Genomic DNA, 25,906 nt, shown 5'->3' on the forward strand with positions numbered 1-25,906 from the left:
AAAAGTCTTTGGGGTTGGAAGTGATTGCCTGTCTTTTGGATGATTCCATCCCATTTGTAACTAGACCTTTCCATACAACCTAGCTGAAACAAAAGAGAAAACCCATGATGCAAGTTCAGAAGCCTTAAAAAAAACCTCTGGTTGATCAGGTGACCCAAAATGTATTTAACTGGTAAGGTACTATTGTTTTCCAGCGTAATCTGTTCTTGATTTTTATGTGCAATCATCCATTTTGGAGAATAATATCTGCAACATCTCACTGAATGAATGTAAGGAAAGATTCTGTGCAAACACTTATAGGATTCTCTTCCTCAAGGCCGTCATCATTAGGAAACATAAAGCTTATGATTGTCTAATCATCCTCAGGAACAGAAATAGATGAATATTAGTGGCTATTTTAAAAACTGCAAGTATTATTTATAATGAAGTATTATCAGAAGAAGCAGCATATTATAATTATGTTCACTCACTTAGGTGTATTCGACATAGGAATGACTGGGGAGCACTGATCCTAGTTGATGACAGATTTGGAAGTAACACCAAAAAATATATAACTGGTAAGGTACTATTGTCAAGTCCTTTAATGCTTTTGTTATCAAACTAATTAGAATTTGGTGAGCTCTGCCTTTCTTTAAAGGCTAGTCAAGCTGAGGAAATCATTATTGTTCTACATAATATATAATACATGATCAAAATTATCATTTTGATAATATGCAATTGGTAGAGATTAAGGAAGATGCTGTAAAAATTATAATAAATTATTTCTTACAATGTCATATCCCGTTCGTACTTTGAGCTTTTTTAAGTGATATTTCCATGTCATGTTTCATCCTTGGCAGATGAGCACTTTGCTCAATAGTTTCTGCCAGTGCCATATTGAAACAAGATGAAGGTTTTCTTTATTCACTGTTGGGACTTGGGCGTAGCTGGCTCGTCAGTAATTCTCATTTAGGATTAATGTAAGGAGAGAAATGTCATCATTCAAGTGATTGTGAATGTTTGCAATTTTCTACCTCATAAAACTATGGATGCTCAGACATCAATTATATTTAAGACCGAAATTTTTGTATCGAAGGGAACCAAGGGATGTAAAAATAGGCAGAAAAGTTCTACCAAAGTAGCATATACAGCTGTGACCTTTTTGAATAGTGAAGCCAAACTTAAACGACCGTGTTGACCAAGTCCGGCGGCTCCTCTTTATTATGAAACTGACAGATAGAAGGTAAATGAGGTCCCCTATATTTTCCTTTTCTCCTTACAGGAACTCAGCAGTTGTGTACTTCATGACTGCTCTGTGGTAGCTGATTTGAAGTCTGAAGTTGATGTTCAGAGTACCTAATCTCTAATTTGTGTCTCAGTACTCTAAAATCTACTGCATTTCATCATAGAGTCATAGAGATGTACAGCATGGAAACAGACCCTTCGGTCCAACAAGTCCATGCTGACCATATATCCCAACCCAATCTAGTCCCACCTGCCAGCATCTGGCCCATATCCCTCCAAACCCTTCCTATTCATATACCCATCCAAATGCCTCTTAAATATTGCAATTGTACCAGCCTCCACCACTTCCTCTGGCAGCTCATTCCATACACGTACCACCCTCTGCGTGAAAAAGTTGCCCCTTAGGTCTCTTTTATATCTCACCATAAACCTATGCCCTCTAGTTCTGGACTCCCTGACCCCAGGGAAAAGACTTTGCCTATTTGTCCTATCCATGCCCCTCATAATTTTGTAAACCTCTATAAGGTCACCCCTCAGCCTCCGACGCTCCAGGGAAAACAGCCCCAGCCTGATCTTCCAACCCTTCCTTGTAAATCTTTTCTGAACCCTTTCAAGTTTCACAACATCTTTCCGATAGGAAGGAGACCAGAATTGCACGCAACATTCCAACAGCCGCAACATGACCTCCCAACTCCTGTACTCAATACTCTGACCAATCAAGAAAAGCATACCAAACACCTGCACTCCAAGCAACACTCCCTAGGACCTTACCATTAAGTGTAAAAGTCCTGCTAAGGTTTGCTTTCCCAAAATGCAGCACCTCGCATTTATCTGAATTAAACTCCATCTGCCACTCATCAGCCCATTGGCCCATCAGGTCAAGATACTGTTGTAATCTGAGGTAACCCTCTTCGCTGTCCACTACACCTCCAATTTTGGTGTCATCTGCAAACTTACTGACTGTACCTCTTATGCTCGCATCCAAATCATTTATGTAAATGACAAAAAGTAGAGGGCCCAGCACTGATCCTTGTGGCACTCCACTGGTCACAGGCCTCCAGTCTGAAAAACAACCCTCCATCACCACCGTCTATCTTCTACCTTTGAGCCTACTAGTTTAAATCCTCCCAAGCAGTTCTAGCAAATTTCCCTGCCAGTATATTAGTTCCCTTCCAATTCACTAAAACATTTGGATACCACCCAATTTTATAATAGCAATAAACCTAGATGGTGCAACACATTTCAGCATCAATTTGCTGGAATATGCAGTATTCAGAGTGCAGATTCAGAACCATAAATTTATATTCATTACGTTTTGAGTCTTACTAAAGATGATAAGGAGGTAATTGAGATTGGAGTGCTTTGACCAAATCATTCTAGCTGCTTCCAGGTTGGTTATTCATGACTTAGAAAGATTTGGTACTGTTTTGCTGCATCATCAGATGAGTTTGAGATATGGATTTATGAATATGGTTTTTCAAGATGCAAAGCTGAATTCCATTGTACTGTCCTATTTGTGTATTAACACAAGTCACTGGGCCTCTATGTTTCGCCATGAGTATAATTTAAAATAGATATTGTTTTATATATAGATACTTCTCCATAATAGCCATTTTTTACAAGTTGGCAGTTTCTCAAATTAAAAACACACTCTACGTAATGAGTTGCTAATTTTGCATGAAATTGAATATCTGAATAAGCTTACCTTGCTCAATTGTTCCTCCAGAGCAGTCACTTACAGAAATTTATAGGCATTGTGAAGGAATGTAATTGCTGCTGGATTGGTTTGAAAAGTTGTATGGGATGGTAGAATCTTGAGAAAAATTAAAGAATATTTGTTTAAATTGATAAAATAAAACTTTATCCTATTTTTCAACATTGAAAATCCTGAATCAAATGGATAGTTTGCACTCAAATGTTGCATCAAAATTATGAATATAAAATTACTGCCCTTCTGTCACTGGATGGTGCTATAACTCTGTTTTGGCTTTCAGATTTCTAAGATAATGCAAAACAGCTGCTTGAGATATGACTGGACTATAAAAATTTTATTTGCATCAGAGTCTTAAGTAATGCTGCTGTTACTTGCCAATACAGCAGAATTTAGCTAAAAACAGAGTTATGCAGCGTATGTTATACTTCAATTTAGCCAAATTAACCTTTTTCTGTGCTGAATAATGCTATGTGATTAACAGAGCAAATGCAATGATCTAATGCTTTAAGAGTTAAGGAAAATAGTTAGTTCCTAGTGTACCCATGAGTGTTTAACTTGTAAAATTTTATAGAGCACATGAGCACCTGTAAATTTTTAGAGGGTACATTCAAGTGAAGTGTTATGACTTTTAGAATGCCATACATTTGAAATATGGTCAACGGGAAATCTTTCAATTCCGAAGGGGGAGATGGAAGATTGAACAATTTTGCAAAAGGTTTTTTAGCCTACCATTCTTGTATCTGAATTTATTTTCTCATCTTACTTGTGCCCTTTTTAAGTATTAGCATATTTCCTAAACTACTTCCAATGTGGTTGTGAGTCAGTCAGTGACCTCCTACTTGCCTTCTACCCTCTTCATGTGAGAAAATGTAGAAGTAAATCTCTCTTCGCTGTTCCAACAATATGTCTTGGCTTCAGTTTCAAAAAGCACCCCATAATACATAAGTGTGTTGTTTTCATTTCCTACGCCAGATTTTTTGAGGACTTTGAGTCAACTACCAATTAGCACTGAATAATGGGCCTTTTTATGCTATGGATTTGAGCATAAGAACTGGATTGACACTGCCTCAGCTTAATTCAGTTAGAACCTTTCTAGAGAGATTTTCATTCCATTAGTAAGGCTAAAGTCCCAACCTGCATTTGAAAGGTAAAAGGACAGTGTTTTAACCCACAACACGTGGTTGCATGATTTTAAGGGTTCATTTCTTACCCAGATTTGGGAATTAAACAAATGTTGTTCTTTGTATCACCATTCATCAACTCCTGGGAAACTGTGTTTGGCATAAAACAACTGTGACATTGTAAGGACAAGGTCAAAAATTACATGATACCAGGTTAGAGGGAGAGCTATTGCTATCGCATTGTATACGAAAAGCACAGTGTCTTCAGAATAGGAAGGAAAAAATTTTTTGAGAAATGAATGGGGTGAATTAAACGTTCAGAAGTCAGTTAATGAAAATGAACAAGGGTGCATAGTTTGGTAGGACAGAACTTGGATATTGCTGAAAAAAACTTATGTTGAAATATTTTTTTCAGTTGTGCTCAAATAAATAAATAGCACTGTGTGTGTGTTAGGTGGGAGAGAAAGGACACAAACTGATGGGACACATAATACTTCCAGGTTGTAAATCTGTGCAGAAGAAGCAGTAGTGCTTCATTAAAGAGTTTAATGAATAACCTGGGCAATGAACCTCCTATCTGCTTCCATATTGAGAGTGGCTAATGTACCATTGCTGTCAGAATTGTAGTGTAGTGCATTGTAAGCCTCCTTTATAGAGCACTGGGAGAAAGTGAGGATTGCAAACGCTGGAGAGTCAGAGTCGAAGGGCTTATGCTGTTCCTCGGGTGCTACCTGACCTGCTGTGCTTTTCTAGTGCCACACTTTTTGACTCCTTAATAGAGCAGTACAGCACAAAGTGCCTGACTCTTAAGACATCTATTGGGGATGGCTGTGATGCTGAAATAGAAGGAATTATAGATGTTTGCTGCCTGTGCATTGCAGGGCTAAGTCATTGCACACCTTTTTACTTGAGGTGTCACAGGTTTCTAGAGGAACTTGAGCCTTGTTTTGCAGTGCCCCTTTATTATTTCCAGAAAATGTTAAATCTGCTAACTGTTGTGGTTGTGTATGTCCTGTGTACTGAATTTTCAGGCTGATCACTCTTTCTTCCCTTACTCTATACTTTCAGACTAACCTGTTTTACTCTCATTTCACTCTGTTTCTCTGCTGATCTCTCTTCTTCCTTATCAAGTGTAGTATATCTGTTAATACCTACTGTAACTGTGCAGTATGCCTGGAAATTCATTCATGTTAATTTCTATTACTGCTGTGGCAGTGTTAATAATTTTCATCTTTTCTCATTTCTACCTCAGTAAACGTTGCTGGACTTGCTGTTGTCTCAGCTCATCTGCTGGTGAACGCATCAGTAATACTTTCATTACTACTTGACCATTTCTCACTGGCCTGCCACAGTCTCGTCTTCATAAACTTGACAACATCCAAACTTTTGCTGCCTTTAACTTGCTCAGTCTTGTTCGTCTAATGCCTTTGTATGTGCTGAACTGTATTTGCTCCCACTTAACCAAAGTCTTGATTTTAAAGTTCTCGTCTTTGTTTTCAAATTCCTACACTGCCTTTTCCCCTCCTTATCTCTGTAATCTCCTCCAACCTTATAATTTTCCAAGATATCTGACCTCATCCTAGCAATAGTCTCTTGTGCATTCCCTGTTTTTTCTTGCCATCATGGGGTACTACATCTCCTGCTGCCTATTACCATAAACTCTGGAATTCCATCCTTAATCCCTTAAAATACCACTAGCGTGCCCTGTACATATCAGAAATACACAAAGGATAGAGAAGATTAGTGGGCATTCCATTAAAAGTGTACTTTTCTTGGTGGCCAACAATATGTTAAAGTTGGTTTATATGCAGAAATAGGGTGGGTGAGGGGGTAAGAAGTAAACAATAGGTGGGGATAAAGTCCAAAGAGAGAGAGTACAGTTGGACAGACAAAGGAGTGGATAATGGTCTGGCTATGAAAGTGAATAACTGTTAATGGAGACTGTTACTGGCTATCAAAAAAGTTGTGTGTCATGGCAGACTATGTGATAACAAGGCCTGTTGTGTGGGGTTGGGGGCTAGGGCATGGGAGAGTTCAGGCCCTAATATTATTGAACTCTGCATTGAATCTGGAGGGCTGCAGGATCCTTTTGCGGAAAATGTGGTGTTGTTCTTCCAGCTTACACTGAGCTTTGCTGCTCAGCAAACCTGAGATAGAGATGTTGGCCAGATAACAGGGTGGTGTGTTAAGGTGGCAGAAATCTAGAAGCTCAGGCTCTTTTTTGCAGGCAGAACATAGCTAATGAGGAGGGTGGAAGTAAATGGGCAAATGTTACACCTTCCACGGTTTCAGGGAGGTGTTGGGGGATGGAGGCAGGGAGGCTGTTGGAAGTCAAGGAAGAGTGGACCAAGGTATCCTAGATGGAATGGTCCCTGCAGAAGGTGGACAAGGGAAGCGAGGGGAATGCGTGTCTGGTGGTGACATCTCTCTGGAGATGGCAGAAATGGCGGCTGATGATCTTTTGGATGTGGATGCTGGTGGGATGGTAGGTAAGGACAAGGAGAATCCTATCGCTGTTGCGGGAGGGAAGGGAAGGGGGTATGGGTGGAAGTGCAGGAGATGGGTCAGACCCAGTTGAGGCCCCCTCAACAACAGTGGTAGGGAATCCTCCATTGAAGAAGGTAGATATTTTGGAGGCTCCCTTGTCAAAGTTGGCCTCATTGGAACATGTGCATTGAGAGAGAGGAACTAGAAGAATGAAATGGAGTCTTTACAGGAAGTAAGGTGCGAGGATATATAATCCAAATAGCTGTGGACGTCAATGTGTTTATAGTGGATATTAATGGCCAGTCTATCCCCAGAAATGGAAACAGATGCAGAGGAAGGCAAGGAATGAGTCAGAGATAGACCAGGTGAAAGTGAGGGTAGGGTAGAAATTGGAAATGAAATCGATGAGCTTTTCCAATTCTGGACGAGAGAGGGAAGCAGCACCAATTATATCATCAATATATCAGAGAAAGAGTTGTGGATGGGGGCCAGAATAGAACTGGAACAAAAATTGTTCCACATACCCAACGAAGAGACAGGCATAACTAGGGATCACGCGAGTACCCATGGCCAGCCCTCTGACCTGAAGAAAATGAGAGGAGTTAAACGAAAAGTCTCCATTAACAACTATTCAGTTGCCAAGCTAGATCATTATCCATTCCTTTGTCTGTCTGTCCTTTGTTTGTCTCTTTTTGGGCTTTATCCCCATCTATCATTTCCTCCTTACTCCCTTCCTCCAATCTATCTTCTGCATCTAAACTGGCATTTTCCTCGCTACCATCAGTTCTGAGGAAGGGTCACCATAACCGAAACGTTAACTCTGATTTCTCTTCGCAGATGCTGCTAGACATTCTGAGCTTTTCCGGCAACTTCCATTTTTGTTTCTGATTTACAGCATCTGCATTCTTTTAGTTTTTATTTAATGAAATTCCATCCTGTGCTCAAATTTAACATTGAAATGGAGCAATTAAACTAGCTCCTTTTCCTCAATGTGTTAATTGTGAAGTTTGAAAGTGGTTTTCAACCACTGTCTAGTGAAAGTCTACATTCACTGGTCAATGTGCATATTGGAATTCCAACAATCCCGCACACTAAGATCAATCTTATTGGCAGCCTCGTGAGTAAGGCCATAGCCATCTGCTCATCATGTAAACTCAATGCTGTGATGAGGCATTTCAAAACTATCCTGTATGATATTGTGATTTGGAGATGCCGGTGTTGGACTGGAGTGTACAAAGTTAAAAATCACACAACACCAGGTTATAGTCCAACGGGTTTAATTGGAAGCACACTAGCTTTCGGAGCATCACTCCTTCATCAGGTGATAGTGCTATAAATTCTGTGTGTTAGGATTGAGCCCTCCACTATCACCTGATGAAGGAGTGATGCTCCGAAAGCTAGTGTGCTTCCAAATAAACCTGTTGGACTATAACCTGGTGTTGTGTGTAACTCTTCATGATATTGGCTTCCTTGATCAAATCATTGCTTGCTGCATATTGTGAAAATTCTTGAATTTGTTCTCCAGTTTTGGTCCTGAGTGCTGCCCATTCTTCCTCAAATTACCTGGAAGGTGTGATTGTTTCAAAGGTTTGAGCAATGGGTAAAGATTGCTGTTTTACACCACTCCAGTGTGGTAAACCAACAAGTGGCTTTCTCCACTAATAGAATGCTGCCGTTAAGCCAAAAAGACCTTCTGACTATCTCAGAAGTGCAATGAGTTTCAGTGCCAATGTGATGCCAGGAAGGTAGACCATATGTCTCAATGACTGGCAGATCATATCAAACAACACATCCCCGTAACCATTTGCAGTGAGAAACATACTGGTTTTCTGCTCAACCAGACGATACTTGTAAACTTTCAAAAAGTACATCCATATTTAATTGTGATTCTGCTATAGAAAGTTGCATATTAGATAATTCAGACCATGCTAAAAATTACACTGGAAAGCAATTGGATTGTCAGTTGAATTCGCATTGTGCTAGAAGCTACATACATAAATTCACAGGACTTTATTTTCTGTAGGCAAAAGGAACTTGTACATATATTGTACCTTTTGCATAAGAAAAGGTTTGGGTGGGATGCTGTTTGGAAGGTCAGTTCAGACTCAATGGGCCAGATGGCCTCAGGCTGCACTGTAAGGATTTTGTGATGCTATGTTTAAGGTATGTACTAATTTATTCAACTCTAGGATTCTGGAAATATATTTCAGTAATGTGCTAACATAGAAAAGAAAATGCTAAATAATAATGTTCTGTTTTAAATTGAATTGTTTTCAGAAATTTCAGTACAAACATCACTTTTTTGATTTATATTAAGGGCTTTGGTTAGCTCAGTTGGTTGGATGATTGGGTTGCCATGCAGATTGATACCAACAGCATGGGTTCAATTCCCACATTGGCTTGAGATTACTGTGAAGGGCTCTCCTTCTCAACCTCACCCATCGACTGAGGCATGGTTACCCCCAGGTTAAACTACCATCAGTCATCTCTGTCTAATGAGAGAGCAGCCCTTTGATCTGGTAGGATTGTGGTGACTTTACATTTAAGGATGACTTAATAAAATGTATAAACCATTCTTAAATGTTTTACCCTGTTTTAAATGTCGTTTTTTTCATTCTTTTTTGATTTTCATTAATTACAACTTTATATTTAATTATAGGTTTGTCAAAGTGGATCCGTCAGCAAGTACGCCACCATTCAAATTTCAGCAATGCATTGGAGTCATTATGCATGTTTGCCAATAATCACCAGAAGGATGTTGATCATTTACCAAAGATCTGCAAAACAGTTGACGTACACACTGATAACAAGGATTATCACTCACAAATCGTCAGCTCAGAATTCTTGGAAAATTATACTCCAACATGCAATGCGCCAAATGCTACGACAGGAAGTCAGAAAACTAATCCTAATGCTATTCTTATACATCCCTACTGTGATACTAGTAAAATGACCACTACAGAAATACCTGGTTAGTATTGGATATCAGTTATTCCTACAAACAACTATTTTGTTTAGTGTGACCTATCAGAAAAATGTATAAAGCTTATTATTAAAGCACAAAATGTTTAAATTCTCATCTCTAGCAGAATTTGTATAGCTAAACAGAGTTAATATTTCAGGACTGTGACCTTCCATCAGTTCTGATTTGTTTCTAAATTCCAGCAGTTTTGGTCTGGTAGAGATGTCTAATATTAGGGAAGAGAAAATTTTATGTATTTTAGAAGACGGACAGCAGTGAACTGTTTTTTCTCCTCACTTTATAGTAAAATGGTGTGTAACTTTTGCAAATTAGGTGTCACATGAAAAAAATTAGGTTTATTCACTGATATGGCAAATTGCCTCAGTTCCTAATTCCAAAGAATATCGCCTCCATCATCAATTTTGTATTTTAATTCTCTAACCCACTTGAATAAGAACGCTGAAGGATTGTTAAATAAAATTGCATTTGTTTAATTTTATCCCTTGAAAATAATTTAGTTTTGAGAATGAGATGACAAGACTACTTTTTGATTTTCTTGATTCAGTGTGTCAGCCCTGGGATGGTATTAGTTATAGCATGCAGAAATCTGTTTCACATCACTTTGGGTGCTAAATTATTTTCTCATGGATTTAAGGAAGTTGCATATTAATTTGCATTTAATTAATATCTGAACATGAAATAACTCAGCTGACCTTTTGCTTCATCCAGAAATTGAGTATTGTTCTGAAAAGACACACATTGTTGAGCCATTTTGTCTTATATATTCCATTCTATACATTTGCTGTCCTGATGAGTGCTGTATGGAAACTTTTGACAACATATCCTTTTTCAGAAATACCTTCCCTTTTGATCTTTCCATCTTCCACTCTTTCACTTGCTCAACACCTATATTTCTAACTTTTCTTGGTTCTGTTGAAGAGTCACAGCTTGAAATAATAATTCTGTTCCTCTCCACAAGTTTAGCCAGACCAGATAAGTTTTTCGTCTTTTAGATTTACACCCTGTGCAGTTCATTGCTTTTGTTTCATCAGCTTAACCTGGACCAGCACTTTTTTGTCCATCTCTAGTTGCCCTCGAGAAGGTTGTAGTGAGCCTACCAATCTTATCACTAATTTGATAATGGCTTTGTTTTGAGAATTCTGGACCACATTGATGATTAGAGGACTTCAATGAATTTTGAAGGAATATTCACAGTAATCATGACCTGTGTTGTTGATCTATGCTCAAATGCTGAAAAAAAGTTGTTGAGATAAAAGTATGCTATACTGACATTTAGTGACTCTTATTAATTATTGGCATGTCTTACAGATAACGAAGAAACCAATTCTACAACAATAATTACCAAGATTCCACTCTTCAAAAATTCTAAAAACAGTAACAATAAAGACAACTCAGGATCTATCATGCAGTATTTTAAAAAAAGACCTCTAACATCAACACCTATCCGAACACCATTGACACAGTCACACATTGCACCTGTTCAGTTGGTGCAAGGTGATTATGAGAAGAACATTAGACAGACACAGCAAAAAACAGAAATGACTTCATTTCAGTTTGAGAGCATGCTACCAAAGGACAGTGGAACATCAATAAACATCAGAGAGGATTTATTATTAAATATGGTAGAACGTGAATTACCGGATAATAGAGAAAACCAAACTGCTTATGACAGTGCAGGAAATTCTTATAACAGCTCCATGGCTGTGTCACCCTCCTCTGTTTTGGGGTTGTTAAGTAAGGATGACGTACAGGTAATGGGAACACCGTCCTTGGTAGATACTAATATGCAACAGCCAGTAGAAGAAGAGGACGTTAATGAGGATGAGACATGGTGTTTTACCCCTGAGCTTTTTGACGAGGATCCAGAGGAAGAATGTTTTCAAACAGCAGAGAAGGATAATTCACCAGATGTTGCTAAAGGTGACAATATCTGTGATTTTCCTGCTGTACCTGTGAACAAAGATGCTAAATCCGTGAAAATGCTTCAGAATAAAATTGGAGAGCCCTTCTTCTTTGATAGGCTGACAAAGTCTAATGAAAATAAAATGAATTCAGGCTTTGAACACAGTTTCTGTTCCAATGTAGTAGTGAAAGACAAAATTGTGCCTAAGTTAGCAACACTGACAAATGAGGAGGAGGATGGCGCCATTCAAGGACCTCACCACTTTGGTGAGCTGGCAAAATCTGACAAAGTAACAAAGAACAGAAATCACAGACTGTCCAGATCTAGAAATAAAGGTACAAGCTTAATAAGTGATGATGTATGTGTGCAATACTTCCACTTCCCTGCAGACAATAACTAATATCTAACTGATATTTGTATTATTCTGTCAAATTGACTCATTCTGATTTAAGAATGAGTTTAGCAATCGGCCAAGCTTTGTAGTTTTTGATTTTGTTTATGATGACGAGTGTTCATGTTGGGGAATTGAACATCTTGTGTAGCATGAGGTCAGATGTAGAAGTACAGTGGGAAGAACATCTCCACTTAGTCCTAGCAATATGCCACAGTCCAAATTTTTGAAATATATTTTCTATATTATAATTTTTAATTTGCCACATTACATGAATCTAACTATGTATATGAGGATCGATTTATCTTAAATTTGGATTGATTTTATGCCATGGACCAATGCCAACTATGAACTGAGATTTCTGTACTCATTTCACATGGCACTTACAGAGATACTAAGCAAAAGGATTAGGTAGATGTAAATCCAAGCTATATAAGAACAATAGATTTAAATGCCTTTTAAATACATATTAATCATAGTGGAATTACATTGGATTCTATTATGCTTTTGTTACAATGTGATGTTACTTAATTTAGTAAATAACATCCCAATGTGCTGAAGACATCTGAAGCCATTATATAGTATTATGTAGCCATGTAAAGTATGTTTACTGAGAAATTGTGCTAGTAAGTTATTCATCTGTGGGCTAGAGATCTGGAAATTTAACCTTAAACTATCCATTGACTAAAATAGACAACTGATAATTAGATCTAAAACTCAAAGCAAATAAGCTATGTGTTTTACACTACAGTAAGTGGAAATGTTGTTATGCAATAATAACATTTATTCTTAAACTATCCTGATATCAAAGCTATAGACAATGAACGTTGGCAAATAGTGGCTAGACTCTTAATTTGTAATAATGTTTTTGAACAATTTTTTAGTGAACTCTGTATTACTGTCATTTGTTATGGCACATTTTTGGGGATCTTCTTTCGCAAAGAACGCCAGTCTTTGACATTAATCATCCATTGTTTATCTAACTACATTATTTAAAGGTTAAGTATTTTCATAGAGTAACCTACTTCTATGTATGGTATTTCATAAATGGTTTCATTTTAAAATAATTGTTAGTTAGAAAGCAAAAATCATAGTGAACCCAACATTGGTCCCTGTATCATGTGCTCTGGTCCTGATAGAATCACCTTAATCTTGCAAGTCAGGGAGGTAGAAATTAGTTTTGGGTAGAGGCAACAACATAATATTGGATCACTGACTGATTTCAGTCAGTACTGAATATGTATGTGAAAAACTGCCAAATGATATCATCCACTTTGCAACACTACCCAACAACCTTCCAGAGTACTGTCTGTTTCTATTTCATTATGTGTATTTCAAAAATAATTTCTTATCTGTGTCAGGTATAATTCCTGTTAATGATTTGGCTGATTTTTAATTCCTAATACTGAACATAAACAACCTGAAGTCTAGGTCTCTTGGTATCATGTAATGAATCAAATTAAGGACAATGTGAAAAAGAGAGTAGAACTTTCCCATAGAATGTTTATTTTCTCTTTTATGAGATTGTAAGGTGTGTGATTTGGAGAACTGGAGAAGCTGCTTTTCACAGTCGAGTAACTGTGACACATTTGTACCAGAAGCTGTAAATTAAATTCTCTTTGTGAAAATAAAATACTCTTGGCCATTAAAGAAAATTTGTTAGACTTATTTGTTTCTAATTGCATATGTAAAGTGTATTTTGTGTTTTGAAAATGTTTATTGATTTAATGTTTTGGTTACAATAATAAATACAAAGCTGGTACATTTTTTCTCAGGAGGGATTCTTGTGACTAAATTTCATAGCTGGAATTCATTGTCAAAATGGACCTTGTATTATATTTTTGGCTTAGGATTTCATGAAATATGTTAAAATGTAATCCTTAGATGTCGTGATTATATAGTTGGCGTAATGTGAAGAAAATCTCTTTTGAGCTGGTAGCTCTTCATTTTAATAGCCTTTTGGCAAATTGACAATTCTCAGTTGCCTTCACTGATTTTTTTTTGCTGCATTGCCTCTGGAGCAATGATATTAGAAAGTTTTATACATCAAATCTGTAGTGATTTGTTTCTTAAGGACAAGGTTCTGCCTCTTTTTGAAATAATAATTTATTTGCCTGTCATAGTTTGCCCATGCAATGGATAAATTCCAACAAGAATGTAATTTTCCCTAGTACCCTCTGAAACAACAGGGGGGTGTAAGAAAGGGGCTCAAAAGTGACTTGAATTTCATTTTTCTCCCCTTAGATATTTTGAAATCAACCTGCACAGAGATGGTATTACCCACCTGTGGTGCAGGTAGAATTTGAACCTGGGTCTTCTGGCCCAGAAGACTGCACCACAAGAACCATTGATTCTGTTTCCTTTCTGTTTGTTTGGAGCTTCGTTATGGTGACACAACTAAGAAAATCAACTTATTGGGAATCATGGGGCAAAACTCCATGTTGTAATACATTGAGGCTCCAATTGACTGTATCTCACAGTTGCTATTTTAAAGTTTCAATATGCACGAGAGAAACATATAACGCTAATTTTAAATATTACTCTTAGAGACCATTGTATCTCATTTTGTTTAAATTAGTTATTTATGCTAATACAAATCTGTGTTGTTATATGTTTTCTATTTTTGTCTTTCACATTTCTTCCATAGAACATTACAATATTGCCTTTGATGGGATCTCACTGGAGCTCTTTCACACTGTTCAAATGCCCTAGCTTCCATGAAAGGGAGGGGAGAGAAACAGGGATTAAGTTTCCCCAAATATGTACCAAAGTAGCCATTATCAAGAAGCAATGTAGTTAATCAGCTGAATAATGAAGCTACCATTTGTGCTGAAGGTTGCTCTGGAAGTCCAAGTCACTTCCTCACTGCTGATTTTTTTACCCACTTTGAAGGAAGTGGTAATAAACAATTTGCTTTTGAATTTTAGACAAATTTGTGCTTTGAACTTTCAGCCCTTGGTTACAAATATTGACCAAGAAAGCTCTGACTTCTGATTTCCTGTATTCTGATACAGCATTTCTGTCTTCACTTTAGAGGATCCAGGAATAACTAAAATCATGAGTTGGAAGGGAAAGATGAACATGGTGAAATTATAGCCAAGAAGGATGCACTACCAAGTAAAACTGATGGCACTGGAAGTTAACAAGTCTCCAAGTTCAATTGGACTCCATTGGTGTTTTTAGAGATGGCTAATGGGCTAGTAGATACATTGGTGCTAATTTGCCAAAATACACTTGATTTGTGAAAGGTTCCTTCAGAATGGAAAGTAGCAGATTTAGAACCTCTATTCAACAATTAAGGGAGGCAGAAAACAGGAAGTTTATAGACCAGTTAGCTTGATATCTGTTGTACAGAGGATATAAGGACTGATAACTAAAGAGATTATGATTGTACACTTAGAATAACTCAAGATAATCAAGAAGAGTCTGCATGGTTTCATCAAAGGAGAGACGTTTAATCAGTTTATTGGCGTTTAGGGTCAGAAGAAAAATTCTGTACCATTTTGCTTGATTGAGTGTAATTTAAATTTATTTCACCAGACTGAGCTACAGACCTGTTAGAGCTATTAACTGTTAGAACTGTACAGCATTGAAAAAGGCCATTCAGTTCTAGCAGGAATTATCCATTTAATCTCACACCCAATTGTTTCTCCAAAACATTTTTAGGAATCCTTTTTAATATATTCAGTTGCCTTTTGGATGCAAGGTCTGTAAAGGTTTGTAGCTCAGGTTGAGGTTTAGAGTGTAGGTTTGCTCGCTGAGCTCTAGGTTTGATATCCAGACGTTTCATTACCAGGCTAGGTAACATCATCATTGGCGACCTCCAAGTGAAGCGAAGCTGTTGTCTCCTGCTTTTTATTTATATCTTTCTCCTGGATGGGGTTCCTGGGGTTTGTGGTGATGTCATTTCATATTCGTTTTCTGAGGGGTTGATAGATGGCATCTAGATCTATGTGTTTGTTTATGGCGTTGTGGTTGGAGTGCCAGGCCTCTAGGAATTCTCTGGGATGGCTTTGCTTAGCCTGTCCCAGGATAGATGTGTTGTCCCAGTCGAAATGGTGGGTTTTTTTTCATCCGTGTGTAGGGCTACGAGGGAGAGAGGGTTGTGTCTTTTTGTGGCTAGCTGGTGTTCGTGTATCCTGGTGGCTAACTTTCTTCCTGTTTGTCCTACGTAGTGTTTGTGGCAGTCCTTGCATGGAATTTTGTAGATGACATTGGTTTTGTCCATGGGTTGTACTGGGTTTTTTACGTTTGTTAGTTTTTGTTTGAGTGATGGTGGGTTTGTGTGCTACTAGAATTCCGAGGGGTCTTAGTAGTCTGGCTGTCATTTCTGAAACTTCTTTGATGTATGGTAAGGTGGTTAGGGTTTCTGGCTGTGTTTGGTCTGCTTGTTGTGGATTGTTCTTGAGGAATCTGCGCACGATTATTTGAGTATCCATTCTTCTTGAATACGTTGTATAGGTGGTTCTCCTCTGTTTTCCGAAGTTCGTCTGTTCTGCAGTGTGTGGTGGCTCGTTGGAATAGTGTTCTGATACAGCTTCGTTTGTGTGTGTTGGGATGGTTGCTGGTGTAGTTAAGTACACCACATCTATCCTGGGACAGGCTAAGCAAAGACATACCAGAGAATTCCTAGAGGCCTGGCACTCCAACCACAACGCCATAAACAAACACATAGATCTAGATGTCATCTACCAACCCCTCAGAAAACGAAAAGGAAATGACATCACCACAAACCCCAGGAACCCCATCCAGGAGAAAGATATAAATAGAAAGCAGGAGACAACAGCTTCGCTTCACTTGGAGGTCGCCACTGGTGATGTTACCTAGCCAGGTAATGAAATGTCTGGATATCAAACCTACAGCTCAGCGAGCAAACCTACACCCTATGCCTTTTGGATGTTATAAATGAATCTGATTTTACTGCCCTTTCAGAAGTTCCAATCACTGTAACTTGTTTTTTTAAAAAAATCTCAGTTCATCTTGATTTCTTATTGGTTATTTTAAAATAGAAGCAAGTGCTATGTATGTAACAAAATTGAAATGTTATTTTACAAGTTCATTTACACAATTTAATAATGCTAGTATTAGAGTATCTGCAAATTGTAAGGAACTACGAGATTTTAGTGCCTTATTCAGCAAGAAAATGCTAATTTCCATGAGCAAGTCTTCTCAGCCTTCCCATTAGTTCTTAGAAGATTTGGTGTTCAGTATTTTGTTTAGTGGATTTTCAGGAAGCTAAAATTGCTATCAGTATCCTCTTCATTTGGCATGTGTCCAGATATTGAATGTTTAAAAATCTTTTAATTTAATATTAAGTTGCACTTAAAATGGTAGTTGAAAAATCACTGTTGTAAATTGTCTCATTGTTTTTTCATATTTTTAAATTTATTTCTTCAGGCACTAATAATTCCTCCATTTATTCTGATGGGAAAAATCAAGACATTATTCCTAACGAGGCTTCTGCAGCTTCACCAAAACAAGAATGTCAAGGGAACTGTTCAGATCAGCAAATTCATATAAGAAGTAGACAAAAGGTTGAAAAGGTGGATAGTGTTAAACAGCCAACACCAAGTGCTCAAACTAAGCATGAAGTTGATATAGAAACATTAAATAAAACACCTGGCCAGAAGAAGAATGATCGTATTAAGTTGAGAAATGTACACAAACAAACCAAAATGAATAACTGCAAGTGGAAACATTTAACAGATGGAAAGACTTTGAAACCCCACTGCAGGAAAATTGCCCAGGCAGAAAACAAAAGCTTATTTGTGAAGGAGTTGATGGAAAGATCCACTTTGAGTAGATCAAGCATGCAAATTCATAATGTGAAGGAAAATGCAATGAAGTGCAAGTCAATTTTATCTGGTACAGCTGGTTTCAAGAAACAGAGAAGAACTAGAAGAGAAAATATACCATCAAACAAACCACATTATAGATTGAGAAGCATGTGTGCAAATGTACTGTCTAAAAGACCCACCCAAAATAGAAAGCAAATAGAAAAACAAAATGATGAGAAATTCAGCCTGGTAACCCAGATTGTTGGGGCATATGATATACCCCATAGTGAAAAATCTAGCAAAGTACTGTTTCCCAAAGAATATCGAAATAAGGCTACAAAGTCTTGTCATTCTAAACCTAAAGCCAAAATTCAATTAAAAAAGAGAAAATGCGGAAGAAAATTTTTCAGCACCTGTCTTTCTACTACCTTTGAAGAACAACATAACGGAAAATCAAAAACTGCCAGAGATAAAGCATCCATTGTTCAGTTTGAAGTAATATTGCCTGAGTATTATTCATCTCCATTAGAGATTGCCCAGTGCAGTGAAGATAAACTGCATAGTTCAATTTCAGGCTTAAATTGTAAAGATAACAATAGGACCGTTGTCCCAGGCAACAAATGTTCAGAGCCAGTGGACAGACTACTTCAACTGGAAAAGGATCCAAACCTGAATGAAACTAATCCAGCTTTTAATACAGGTAATGAATGCTGATTTTAAAGAAAGAATTGGGAAATAAATGATCTTCTGCAAAAGACATAATCTTTACAATGAAGAGAGCAGCTCTGAAGATGAAAAATTTAACTTGAGGCAGCTGTGAATTTGTATTGTTTTTCTAATTGTAGATCACTGCAATTTATATTTAAAATATACTATTCAAGGAAATGACATCCAGAAAATAGTTGTTTTCAAGTTAACTGTGAAATTAATTATGTTATAGATAACCAGCATAGTTCTGAAAGATATAACTATAGTCACCAAACTATTGTTTCTAAACTGTCTCTAAATGTAGAGGCAAACGTAAATAAGAAAACATTCATATGTTTAGTTATTGTTAAGACCAAGGTTAGGAGAGTGCGCCATCATTCCACTCCACTACTCCATGGGTCGCAACATAAAATGCAGATTTTTTTCCAGCTATCAAGATGACAAATTAAATGCCTTAGTTATGTCATATTTTAAACAAAAATAAAACTTATTCAATAAAGATACAATGATTAGTTAGCAAACCTAGTCTAATATAGAAGTATAAATGCCTTTCCCTATAAATATCCCCACAAGCAAATACACACAGACTCTGTCTTCAGAAAATAAAAGTTTTCTCTGCAAAGATAGGCTTTCTGAAAAGAACACTTTGATCAGTGGGTTATTCTTGATGGAAAAGGGATAAAGTATATGCGTTCTAGAGTCTGTTGCTCCATCATTTTGGCAAGTGAGGTTAAGTCACAAATGTACACAATTGTCTCTGATGTCCTGCCGACGCAGCTTGTTTGGGAAATGCAATCTTGAGATGTCCTTTCAATCTCTCTTTTCAAAAGATTGAATAAGTTAGATCCTGAACTGATGTAGAGTTTTTCTTTGGAAAATGGAGTGATCAGCTGGACTCCTTGTTCTGAGCAAATTTTCCTGCAATTTAGCTTGTACTTAGCAGACTTTCCCAAAACTGAACCAGGTAAAACAACAACCCCTCTGAGCCAGCCACTATTCAAAATCCAGACCAGGTTCCACAGCAAAGCAAACAGTTATTACCAATTGTAATTTTTAAGAAGCCTAGTTAAACAAAAATCTCCAATATTCACAGTAAGCCAGAGTTTTTTGTTTAGAGGAGGGAGGTGTTGTGGAGTGGAGGAGATACCATGAGGGATGAGGTTAAGTGATGTAATCTTGAAGTTTTTAAAAACTTTGCAGGCTTTTATTTTGGAGTGTGATGCATGTTTATAATCCATCAAAATTTAATTCAAATATGTTTATGGGTTGAATGAAGCAGTGAGGCTATGGAATTTCTCAGTTGGAGCCATCTTGCTGAAAGAAGTTCACATTTAGCTTAATGCTAACCCAGCAGTGTTCTGTTGGGATCACAAACAGTAACTGGCAGGCATCTTTATGATGCACATTGATGATTTTTTTTCTGGAGAGGGTCGATAGAATTTGAGCAATGTATGATCGATAATATTTTTTTTTAAAAAGCAATTTAAGATAGAAAGCCAGGCTTTTTTTTTATTCACTCATGGGATGTGGGTGTCACTGGCTGTCCAGGCCCATGCATCACTGCCCTTGAGAAGGTGATGTTGAGCTGCCTTCTTGAAACATTGCAGTCCATTTGCTGTAGGTAGACCCACAAACCTCCTGAGGATGGAGTTCCAGGATTTTGACCCAACAATGCTGAAGGAATGGAGATATAGTTCCAAATCAGAATGAGCAGTTTTAGATTCATACTGTATTAATTCAATACATTCCTCTCATTCAATCTGAAACTCCAACTCTTTACTGTACTTGAACCTGTGACAGCACCACTACTAGAGTCAAGGAAACAGGCATTCATTTCCAGTACAATCATCCTGCTATAGGAAGGATGTTTTTAAACTGGAAAGGGTGCAAAAACGATTTACAAGGATGTTAACGAGAGTGGAAGGATTGAATTATAAGGCGAGGCTGGATAAGCTGAGACTTTTTCCCTGGAATGTAGGAGGCTGGGAGGTAACTTTAGAGAGGTTTATAAAGTCATGATGGGCATAAATAAAGTGAATAGCCAGGATATTTTACCACGGTCGGGGAGTCCAAAACTAGAAGGTATAGGTTTAAGTTGAGAAGGAAAAGATTTAAATGGACCTGAGGGGCAACATTTTCAGGCAGAGAGTGGTACATGATGAAACATGCTGCCAGAGGAAGTAGCAGAGGCAGGTATAATTGCAGTATTTAAAAGACATTGTGCATGCATATGGTTAGAAAAGGTGTAGAGTGATATGAGCCCGACATGCAAATGGACTAGTTCAATTTAGGAAACCTGATTGGCATGGACAAGTTGGGCCAAAGGGTCTGTATGACTCTGAATTGTAAATCTGGGTAACCAAGGACAGGTGATGAGACAAGCATATACTTGAAGATGCAAAAAGAATCTTAGCATGCTGGATTTCAAGAAGGAGTTGGATATAGCATTTGGGACTAAAGGGATCAAAGGAAATGTGGAGAAAACCAAAAACAAGCTATTGCATTTGATGATCAGCCATGATCATTATGAATGGTGTAGCAGTCTTAAAGAACCAATAGGCCAACTCCAAATAATTTTTATGTTTCTGTAATGCTCTGTGAGGTATCATGCTTCATACATCATTTCCCAACCTCTCCTGCAGCTTTACCTGATTACCTCAACAAATCGTGGAGTTGGGCATCCAGCCTTGCCCAAGCCTCCTATGGTAACACATGCATCCCATCTTAGGTTGGGGCCACTCCTCTCCTTGGATTTTCTCACCTTCAAGAGTAATGCCTTCCTTAACAACAAAGTGCTTCAAGTTACATGTTTTTGTCCAGAAAAGTTGCCACTTCTTTAGTTTGACATTTTAAGTTAAATTGCAATTGGTCACAACAGTGTCAGGTCTCGCAAGGATTGAAGATGAGTATGACATCCATGTATTCAAGAGGTATTGAAACTTAAAGTCACCAAAAGCTTTATCCATCACACACATGAAGGTAGCAGGGCCATTGAAGATACTAAACACCATTCTTATATATTCAAAATGTTTCCTGGTGTATGTTCGGAATGCCATCTTTTTCAATGTCTTGTTCAGTAATGGATTGCTAGTTATAATCATGGGCCAAATCAAGACTGAAAAATGCTTTACATCTTTGCAAACTTGCAATGCTTCCTTATTCCCAGGTAGAGAGTAAGGGTTGCTATGAGTCTTTGCATTGATTGCCAAGTAATCGCTAGCTACTCAGTTTTCCACCTTTCCTTCTCATGTGGTCTAGGAGGAGGCGTTTGGACTTTTCTTTTCATACTCAATATTCTTATGACACCATCTTTCTTTCTTAGGGTTAAAGATACATAGATCATGTAAAGGTAGTGCTAACAGAAGATCTGCAAGGAATACCTGTAAAGAGAAGAGGATTCCATCACATGGAGTAGGCCAGCCAATTTTTAAAAAAGTCTCCAGCACTTTGACATTTGTTTCTAACTATAATATTAATTCATAAACTGTGTATTTTGATATAAGTTGTACTAATAAGTGTACATATTTCATTTAGTAATAAGTTTTTTAATGAGGGCATTTCACTAATAAAAGATGCTGCATTTTTGATGCATTTTTCCTGGCAATTTTCCTGTCTCTTCCGATGTACTCCTTTGGGTATGAATGCAAAATGCATCACAAAGTAGCTATGCTTCTTTTTATGGCCTAGAACATGATACTGAGCTGTAGAAAACTTCATCAAAACTATATTCTTAGCTCTTCCACACATACATTGATTACTGATCAGATATGGGAACCCTGGATGATTGCTTTACTTGAGACTGGGACTACTGAGGTCAATTGTGGAAGTTCTGCTCTGATTGCTATCACAACTTAACTCAAATTGTTAATTAAACCAGGGCCCTCCATACTTGGGTTTCTACTATTCATTTAACTAATTCCCCTATCTGAGGCATTTGGTATTTTGTAGCTTTATCTGTTGTCCTTGAAAGTACAAACATGCTAATTTCTGAACATGTAGAATCATCTACAAATATAGAACAGAAGTAGGCCATTTGACCCTTCAAGACTGTTCCACCTTTCAATAGCATCATGATCCTCTATCTCAATGACATATTTCTATTTTTTTACCCATAGTCCTGATGTATTTCAAGTCTAGAAATTTACTTCCTATCTTTCTTGAATATATTCAGTGACTTGGCCTCCACAGCCTTCTGTGATAAAGAATTCCACAGTGAAGAATTTGTTTCCTCATCTCAGTTCTAAATTATTTACCTCATATCCTGAAACACTGTCCCCTCGTTCTAGAGTACCCAACTAAGAAAAATGTCTTCCCCGCATCTAATCTGTCCAGCTCTGTTAAAATTGTATACATTTCAATCAAATTCTCTCTCATCCTTCTAAACTTGAATGATACTGGCCAAGTCTAACCAATGTCTCCTCCTAGGACACTCCTGCCATCCGCAGTATCAGCCTAGTGAACCTCGCTATATTCCCTCTCAGGGAATCCTTTCTAGGGAAGGATATCCTTTCTAGGGAAGGAGACCAAAACAGTAGTCAGTACTGCAGGTGTGATGTCACCAAGCCTCTGTATAACTGTAGTAAGATATCCCTACTTCTGAACTCCAATCATATTGCAGTGATTGTCAATATGGACATAATTGGTTAAGTGGCCTCCTTCTGTACTATAAGATTTTAATATACCATTTGTCTTCCTAATTTCATGCTGCATCTGCCTGTCTATTTTCGTTGACTGGTATACAAGGACACCAAGATCCCTTTGTACATCCACACTTGCAATGTATAACTTCACATTTAACCACATTGTTCTGCAACTGGCATGTGTTTGCCCACTCACTCAACCTGTCTAAATCACCTTGAAGGAGAAAGTGAGGACTGCAGATGCTGGAGATCAGAGCTGAAAATGTGTTGCTGAAAAAGTGCAGCAGGTCAGGCAGCATCCAAGGAGCAGGAGAATCGACGTTTCGGGCATGAGCCCGAAACGTCGATTCTCCTGCTCCTTGGATGCTGCCTGACCTGCTGCGCTTTTTCAGCAACACATTTTCAGCTCTAAATCACCTTGAAGCCTTCTTACCTCTTCACAACCAACCAGTTTTGTGTCATTACATAACTTGAAGGTGTTAGATCTGGTTCTCTCATCCAGGTCATTTATATAGAACATGAGTAGCTGGAGACCAAATACAGATTCTTGTGGTACCCTACTTGTCTCCCTGCTACTCAGAAAAATATCTTTTTATTCCTAATCTCTGTTTCCTATCTATACACCAATTCACAATCTATGCTAATAGGTTATCTCCAAACCCAAATGCCATAATTTTGCCCAGTAACCTCTTAAGGTGGACCTTAGCCAAAGCATTCTGAAAATCCAAATACATGACACCCACTGGTTCTTCCTTATCAATTTTAATAGTTTCGTCTTCAAAAATATCCAGTAGATTTATTAAGCATGATTTGCCTGTCATATACTCATATTGGCTTTGCTTTGATATGCTTCCTAATGCTGCTGAATCTACTTCTAGAAGAGTCTGCTATATTCAGTACATAACTTGCAGTGTACTATTAATAATTTGCGTAAAATTTGTTCTTAAACTGATTTGAAAATGTAACATTTGATAAGCTAGTAATGAAAGATTGTCTGCAATTGAACTAATCATGCAAAATCAATGACTTCTTCACAATTCCCAAATTACTGAGTTACTAATTTTATTTGACTGATCAAAGCTCAAGACAAGTTAACTATGCTTTCAACTGGCCCTGGATGAATATTGATATTAGAACAAGTTTTAAGAACGGATGTGCTGTTTCCTTTAATAATCCAGGTGCAATCTCAGAATACATTACTTCAAGAGCTATTAACTTGATGACACCTTACAGCAGCAGTGACAAAATTAATTAGGAAGTGTGAAAATAGTCATAGTATCATTTTGCTTTGGAAAATATTTTTAGCTGTCTGCATTGAACTGCTCATAAACTTTAGTGGCATAATACTGGGTTCAAATTCACATGACACTTTTTAAAAATGATTTTAAAGTTAAGTTTCAATCTCATAGGTGTGTTTGATTATTTTAAGAAACTAGACTTAGATGTAATGCTACATCTTCATTTATGAGCACACCACAAGTTAGTAGAACACATTTGTGCTCTTACTTGACAATTTTTTGTATCTGAAATAATAGTCTTGTAGAAAGAGTACATTCAGGGGAACTTTGGAATCATGTGAACACAACTGTCAAACTGTCTTGAACTCATCTGTAAATTATATTAAGCAGTATGAACTACATTTTCTAGTTATTGAATAATTATAGAGGAAAACTATAAATGAGCATAAAGTGGAAAACTACCTTTTTCCAAACATAGCAAGTGGTTGAATATATCAGCCTGGTAGTGTTTCAGTTCAGGTGCTATTGTCTTTAGAACATAAGAATTAGGAGCAGGAGTAGACCATCTGGCCCTTCGAGCCTGCTCCGCCATTCAATGAGATTCATAGCTGATGTTTTTGTGGCCTCACCTCCACTTACACGCAGACTCACCATAACCTTTAATTCCTTTACTGTTCAAGAAATTATCTATCTTAGCTTTAAAAACATTTACTGAGGAAGCCTCAATTCACTGGGCAGGGAATTCCATAGATTCGCAACCCTCTGGGTGAAGAAGTTTTTTCTCAATTCGACCTGCTCCCTTTAACTTTGAGGCTATGCTGTCTTGTCATTGTTTCACCTGCCAGTGGAAACATCCTCTCTACTTCTATCTTATCTATCTCCTTTCATAATTTTATGTTTCTCTCAAATCCTCCCTCATTCTTCTAAATTCCAATGCATATAATCCCAGTGTACTCAGTCTCTCGTCATACACCAACCCTCTCTACTTCAGTATCAACTGATTGAACCTCCTCTACACCTCTTCTACTGCCAGTACATCCTTTCTCAAGTAAGGAGACCAAAACTGCACGCAGTATTCCAGGTGTGGCCTCACCAGCAACCTATACAGCTACAATATAGCCGCTCTGCTTTTAAACTCAATCCCTTTAGCAAAATTCCATTTGCCTTCTTAATTACCTGTTGCACCTGCAGACCAATCTTCTGTGATTCATGCACAACACCCAGGTCCCTCTGTACAGCAGTATGCTGTATTTTCTTACCATTCAGGTAAAGTCCTTTTTACTTCACATTTATTAACATTGTATTCCATCTGCCAGACCTTTGCCACTCATTTAAACTATCTATGTCCCTTTGCAAAGTTTCATAGTTCTCTGCAAACTCTGCTCTACCACTCGTATTAGTGTCATCCGCAAACTTTGACACCCTACACAAGGTCCCCAACTCCAAATCATCTATATAAATTGTGAATAATTGCAGTGCCAACACTGATCCCTGAGGCACACCACTAGTCACTGATTGCCAACCAGAATAGCACTCATTTATTCCCACTCTTTGCTTTCTGTTGGTTAACCAATCCTCTATCCATGCTAACATGTTGCCCGTAACTTCTTGCATATTTATCTTATGCAGCATCTTTTGTGCGGAACCTTTTCAAATGCCTTTTGGAAGCCTAGATGCACCACATCTACTGGGTCCACGTTGTCCACCGTGTTTGTAATGT

The 25,906-nt window shown here is 37.7% G+C and overlaps 2 protein-coding genes across 4 annotated transcripts in view; both read left to right on the forward strand.

The window, feature by feature from the left end:
- brip1 (BRCA1 interacting helicase 1) overlaps positions 1 to 13,472 on the forward strand; it is a 229,580-nt gene extending 216,108 nt beyond the window's left edge. For all 3 annotated transcript variants that reach the window (XM_072590032.1, XM_072590033.1, XM_072590034.1), the window contains exons 18-20: positions 475 to 557; positions 9,206 to 9,517; positions 10,838 to 13,472. In XM_072590032.1, the coding sequence (XP_072446133.1) occupies positions 475 to 557; positions 9,206 to 9,517; positions 10,838 to 11,832 (1,390 nt within the window). In that variant the 3' untranslated portion in view covers positions 11,833 to 13,472. The remainder of the gene's footprint in view (positions 1 to 474; positions 558 to 9,205; positions 9,518 to 10,837) is intronic.
- A 621-nt stretch (positions 13,473 to 14,093) lies between these two features.
- LOC140491209 (uncharacterized) lies at positions 14,094 to 21,791 on the forward strand. Its single transcript, XM_072589189.1, has 3 exons — positions 14,094 to 14,118; positions 17,221 to 18,300; positions 21,631 to 21,791. Exons 1-3 carry the CDS (start codon positions 14,094 to 14,096, stop codon positions 21,789 to 21,791), a joined length of 1,266 nt encoding a protein of 421 aa, XP_072445290.1.
- Positions 21,792 to 25,906: the final 4,115 nt, after the last annotated feature.

This window comes from Chiloscyllium punctatum, chromosome 19 (assembly GCF_047496795.1).
Source record: "Chiloscyllium punctatum isolate Juve2018m chromosome 19, sChiPun1.3, whole genome shotgun sequence".
Taxonomy (NCBI): Eukaryota; Metazoa; Chordata; class Chondrichthyes; order Orectolobiformes; family Hemiscylliidae; genus Chiloscyllium; species Chiloscyllium punctatum.